The sequence below is a fragment of the Empidonax traillii genome, unplaced genomic scaffold, assembly GCF_003031625.1.
Source record: "Empidonax traillii isolate 1590-97213 ecotype Southwest subspecies unplaced genomic scaffold, ASM303162v1 scaffold78:size1262613, whole genome shotgun sequence".
NCBI lineage: Eukaryota > Metazoa > Chordata > Aves > Passeriformes > Tyrannidae > Empidonax > Empidonax traillii.
The window spans coordinates 683,228-689,227 of record NW_020955271.1 but is presented as its reverse complement, the minus strand read 5'-3'; the positions used below and the strand labels follow the sequence as shown (position 1 = coordinate 689,227).

General features: G+C 45.3%; 1 protein-coding gene across 3 annotated transcripts in view; it reads left to right on the top strand.

Annotated features, from left to right (window-relative positions):
• The first annotated feature begins 695 nt into the window (after positions 1 to 695).
• RBM26 (RNA binding motif protein 26) overlaps positions 696 to 6,000 on the top strand; it is a 51,520-nt gene continuing 46,215 nt past the window's right edge. The window contains exon 1 of one of the 3 annotated variants that reach the window (XM_027880911.1): positions 696 to 1,080. In XM_027880911.1, the coding sequence (XP_027736712.1) occupies positions 1,010 to 1,080 (71 nt within the window). In that variant the 5' untranslated portion in view covers positions 696 to 1,009. The remainder of the gene's footprint in view (positions 1,081 to 6,000) is intronic. The other 2 variants (XM_027880912.1, XM_027880913.1) reach the window with 2 other exon arrangements.

Below are 6,000 nucleotides of genomic sequence, written 5' to 3'. Positions count from 1 at the left end.
GGGAAGGTTTCGAGAGGATGGAACCAGGCTCTTCTCGGTGGTGCCAAACAATAGGACAAGAGCCGATGGGTGGAAACAGATGAACAGGAAGTTCCACCTGAACATGAGGATGAAGTTCTTTACTGTACAAGTGACCATGCACTGGAACAGATTGCCCAGAGAGGTTGTGGAGTCTCCCTCACTGGAGATATTCAGGAACCTCTGGACAGATTCCTGTGCAACGGGCTCTAGGCTGATCCTGCTTGAGCAGGAGGTTGGACCAGATGACCCGCTGTGTTCCCTTCCAACCTGAACCATCCTGTGATTCTGTGACCACATAAGCAGTAAGGCTTTTCAAGAAGCCAAAAACAGAACATGCGCATTTCAGACACGAGCCGGTAAAATAAAATGGATTTTTATTGTTCTTTTGCCAGTGGAGCCCCGTTCTGTGCAGTCGCACATCCACAGACACCTCATTTCGGACAGGACCGAGGCCGCCCCCACCCCTTTCCAGCCCCCGCTTCCCGGCCCAGCCCCGCCTCCCGACAGCCCCCGCGCGCCGCCCGCCCTCGCGAGGCTCCTGGTTCTCGCGAAAGCGCGGCGCCGCCATCTTACCTGTTCGCTCGGCGCTCGCTCCGTCGGGCGCTGCGGCTCCGGCACCGCGGGGGCGGCTCCGGCCCGTTCTGTCCCGGCCCGACCCGGCCCGTCCCGCTCCGCACGCCCACCGCCCTCGGCCGCGCCGCCCTCCGGCGGGGGACACCCGCGCAGCGGCCGGGCCGCGCTCCCTGGCGGAGGAGCGGCGAGCGCGGGGCCCGCGGGGAGCAGCCGCTGCTGGTCTGGTTCCGCCCCCTCGCTGTCGCTGGGCCTCCGGCCCCTGCCAGGCGGCTCTGCCGGACCGGGAGGCGGCCGCGGCCTCGGCGGGGGGTGCGGGGAGGCGCGGCGGGAGCCGGGGTGCCGGGCGGCGGGGCGGCGCGGACCCCGCCGCCGGTGCTGGTGCTGGCGGGGAGGCGGGGGGCCCGGGCCGCTCTGGATGGTGGTTAAAATGATCATAGAAAACTTCGAGGCGCTGAAATCCTGGCTCAGCAAAACCTTGGAGCCCATGTGAGTAGCCGCGACCCTTCCTCTCCCTCCCGCCCCCTCGAAATAAACCTGCCCCTCGCAAAAGACGGGAACCCGCAGGGAAGGGGAAGGTGGTGCCAGAGGGGCCCGTAAGGACGCCCCGGGAGGTGTCCTCCTTAGCGCTCTTCTCCCCTGGCCCCTTCCGCGGGGGGCTGCGCCGTTCTCCCGCTCTCCCGTCGTCGTCCTCGGCCGGGAGGTAGGACCGTCTCCCTACGGAGGATGCAGCTTCCCCCCCTAGCGACCGCGTTCCTGCTTCCCTTTGTAGCCCAGGGGAAGCGTGAGACGCTGTGTGTGTGTGTGTTGGGCTCGCTGTGCCCCCTCAGCCCCGGCAGAGGCGAGTGTTATAACCACGGCCCGCCCCCTGACCGGGGACCTGCACCGAGACAACTCGGGTGCCACTGGGATGTCCTGCAAGATCCTGGGATATTCCCGCTACTATTTGGTGTAGACTCCTCGCACATCGTTCTCTGTTGTTTTGAGTATTTGGCGCTCTCTTGTTTTCCCTGCCCCAAATAAAAATTGCATCATAAGAGAGCTTGGGAGTAGGAACTCCAGAGGATAATTTGGCTATTTGTGAATACCCGCGTGGCCTCTAAGCATAACATTCATGTGAGTAAGTGGGGCTCCTCTGCAAGTAGTCTACGTCTTCCTTCCCTGGGTGATATTTTGGTGGGACTGAGGCGTGAACTTAAATGTAAGGGTTTCTTCTTCTGCAAGTATAGTATCTATAGACGTTTCAGATTAAAGCATTAAATTGTTTTGTCATTTTAACTGCTACTTTAACGTGTCTGAATTAAATTGCTGGAGTTTGATTTAAGTCAAATGAATTAGAACTAAATTCATTCTGCTGTTAGCTTTCGCTCTCAGATGTTTTCCCACATTCGGTTTTACTCTGGTAAGTTTAAATGGGGGGAGGGGGAAAGTGCTTTGTGCCATAGCCATTAGTTAAGTATATGTAGGTACAGGTATAGTTTGTATAGCTTATGCTGAAGTAACTTGAAAAAGTTGTAAAATGCTGCGATATTTTTAGGAGAGCTTCGCTTAAGTTGGTTTTTTTTGTTTGTTTGGGTGTTTTTTGGGTTGCTGGTGTTCATTTGTTTTCATAGGACCTCATCCAGACCACACTGAAATAGGTGAATGTTAAAACTTAATTTCAGTGGACTTTGAATTTGGCCTGCAGCAAATTGCATTGAGTGTCTTTGTAATAAAAGGTTTGACTGTTAAGATTTTTGTTTTGGAGGAATAAAAAAACATCATTCTGTAAAGGTGTAGTCTTGGGAAGGTGAATTACTCTTCCTCTTGGGTCAATGTAATGTAATATTTGAATAACAGTGCATGTTGTGTTCTGGGAGAGTAGATCCAGCTAGTCCTCTGCTGTATAATACTGACTGTTAGTCTCTGGATACCTTCTTTCATGATTATGGCAATCGCCAGTTTGATGTCCATATTTTAGAGTGTGCTGGTTAAGAGGCTTGGAACAGACTTGGACCGTTCCATGATTCTCTGTTTGAATATGAAACCGTGAGATCTGCTAGCAATAGTCAGCAGTTAAAGGGTGCGATTGGAATTTTCAGCTTTTGTGATCAGTGCAATTTTCTGTCTTTTTTTTTTTGCCCTAAAAGGACCAACATGTTTCTGTTAAGTTAAATATGGTTTATAAGCAGAGCAAATGTGGTTCTTGTTCTCGAAAACTATGAGGTGAGCTAGGGATTTGCTGGTCTGGTGGATTTGGAGGTCTCTGAATTTTTAGGTTTGGGAGGAAACAAACCATCAGGGACTATTCAATTAAATTCTCATTCAGTTTTCTTCAGTGTCCTATGTAACTCCCTTATTGAATAAATGTTGGAATTGGTGGAGATGTACTGTCGTTTGCTAGCAGTCAAACACTCTTGGAGGTGTTTCTGATCTCAGTTATCTGATCTCAGCTTCTGAAATGTGCCTACAGCCATAGCTTCTGGCTGTATGTAAAGTTACTTCTAAAGAAGCAGCTGCTGTTGGTGCAGTAGTAATACAATGAGGCCCTAAGTGCTCATCCTCTGGAGGTATTGCCATAGCCTAAAAATGATTTTTGACTTGTGTTTTCCTGTTAATGAAACAAAAACAGGTGCCAGCTGTTTTTTTCTAGCAGCTCTTTCTGTAACCTTGAGCTGCAAGATATGCTGCTTAATTTCCTAGCTAGACTAAGGAAGACACTACTGTATTAGATCATTATGGAGGTGGTGTCTGTGTAGTTTGAAGGGGAGAAGTGCGTTTAAGAAGAAACATAATTAAATTCTTTACACACAGACATAGACGTGTAACTATGTGATAGTTATGTAGAGCTGAGTAGTTAGAAGATGATGTGCTTTCCAAGTTGCCCTTTCCATGCAGCTACCATTTTTTAATCAGGATGTATAGCTTATTCCAAAGACCGTAACATATGTACTTCTGGAACATAATGTTTCAGATTACAGTATAGAAGTAGCCACAAAAATTGTTTCATTTTATATTTAAACTGTCTTAAAAATGCTTGCTTTTTAGTGTAATGAAACAAGTGTGTTACATAATTGTATGGACTGGACATCATTTGGTTGTTGGACTGCGTGAATGCGGAGCCTCTGGGAAACTGTCCATAGAAAAGAAGGGAGGAGAAGGGTGATGGAGGATTTAAGAATTGGAATTTTTTGTTAGTGGTGGGTTGTTGGGTTTGTTTGTTTGTTTTGGACTGCTCTAATGCCTGTGGCAAAGCCTTGGTGATCATCCATACAAAGAGGCCTTATCTGACTTTTGTCTTGTTGCAGTGAGGCAGAATCTGCAAATACTACCATGCTGGAGCATTTGCAGTCCAGCTCTGCTTGAGGGGTGATGGGTCTCTAGTAACTTTCTACAGCTCTCCAAGGAGTGGCTGCTTTTTTATTTTTGGAAATAACTTTCTGAGCAACTCCATTGAGTGCCCAGAGAATTACTAAATATACACACAGAACCGTTGCAGATACAGCTATGTAAATGCAGTACTAGTGTAAACAAAGTGGGAAGAGGCTTTTTTTTTGTGCTGTGGCTACTCTGTGTTTTACTAGAGCTATCTTGCATGTTCAACTCCAGTCAGCTCTTTAAAGAAGGCATTTGTCACCAGTCATCATCATTGCTAGGAGATAGCAGCACGCTTAGTTTCTAGTGTTACACACTTTCTTGTCAATGGCATGGTTTCTATCAAGCGTTGGAAAATAATGTTAGACTTGGAATATAACCATATGCCTGTCACCTCTTATTTCTGTACTAACAAGGCACTCAGCCATATCTACTGTGATGGGTTTCTTTTTTGCAAGTCCATTCCAGATACTGTATAAACTGTGTACATTGTCCTTGCTGGAATATCAGGTTCTGGCTTGGCAAAGTTCCAAGTAGAGGTCTCTTCAGTTTGTTTTTTTCCTTGAATTTGTTTGAATCTCTGCTTGTGAAAAAACTAGCTCTTTTGTACTAATGCTGCACTCACGCATTTTGCTCTTAAGACATTTCAGTGTTCTCCCCCCTGCCCTAATTCTTTACAATGGAAAATTTTCTTGGTTTTAATTACTTTGTGTAAAATAAATTTAATGCAAATCTTTCTGTGGCACACTGAATTTTACTTTCAACTTGATTAAGGCTCCCATATCTAATTTTTTCCACTTCACTGTATTTACAGGCTTGTTCCTCTACTAAATCAAACTTGCAAGGAAGATGAAATAATAACTACAACGCGTATGCAATATTTAGGCACACCTCATTGAAATGCAAAGGGTTTTTGCATTGGGTAATTCTTGAATTGAACATGGTTTTGTAACTACTTATGTCAGATGGAATAAAATCAAAATTGTTTAAAGACTATTTTGAATATATTTATCACTGGAATATTTTATGGCAAATGATCAGTGTGCTCTGGTGTTCAGTTATGGCTTCATTCACTATTCTATTTTCGTTTGTCATGGTTTTCAACCCTTATTTTTTGGCTTCACACAGTTGCTGAAGAAAGGCAGCAACTAAAAAAGGTTTAATAGTGGTGTAAGGAATATGCTAATAATCCAGGACATCGAGAGGATAGAGAAAAGCTAAAATGAAAGCCTTGTCATTCCTTTACACAAGCATGTCTTACACCATCCTACCAGTATCACTCGTTGACCCATCAGGAAGTTTCTCTCATTTCCCATGAAACTTCCTAAGAAATTCAAAATCAATAGACGTTTCTCTTCATTTCACTTCCTTTGTTAACACTTTGCATGAAGCTATTTGTAACTAAGATAAATAAAGCATAAATACCTGTCGTTGGTATTTTAACACTAGTTATTTTTCTACATATGTTATGAAACTACATAGTCTGTTCACTTCATTTATGTAGAGTTGCCATGTTTGAGAAATAGAGGTTCCTGGCTTAAAGTGCTGGTACTGCTAAGCTTCTGTGTAAAAATACTATGTCAGAATAAAATATTAATATTTTGAGGTATACTTAAAAGCAGAAAATACAATGGAGAAGATGATACCTGTTACAGGAAATGTTGCTTGTTCTTACAGTGAACATCAGCAGTGAACTGGAACCCCTTGACTGCATTGCAAGTCATGAGATACTGTGATGAGTTTTGTGTTCTGCATTGAATGTGTGTTGGACAGCCAGCAAGCTGACAGCTGTTCTGCCTCTCAAGAGCTGTCTTGAATCTGGGGTGACATTTTAGGCTGCCAGTTACTGGTTGCAGCTGTATGAATGTGTCAGATCGAGGTATACTGTAACTTAGAACTGTTTTAACGACAGTAATTTACGTAGCAGCATTGGAGGCTGTTGCATTCCTCAATGTTTTTCTGTTACATTAAGTACCGTTAGAGAGTTAATGAGAGTGAGCATCCTAAGAGTGGTCCTCATCCACCGTAGTGCCTCAAGATAAAAGATGGATCTTG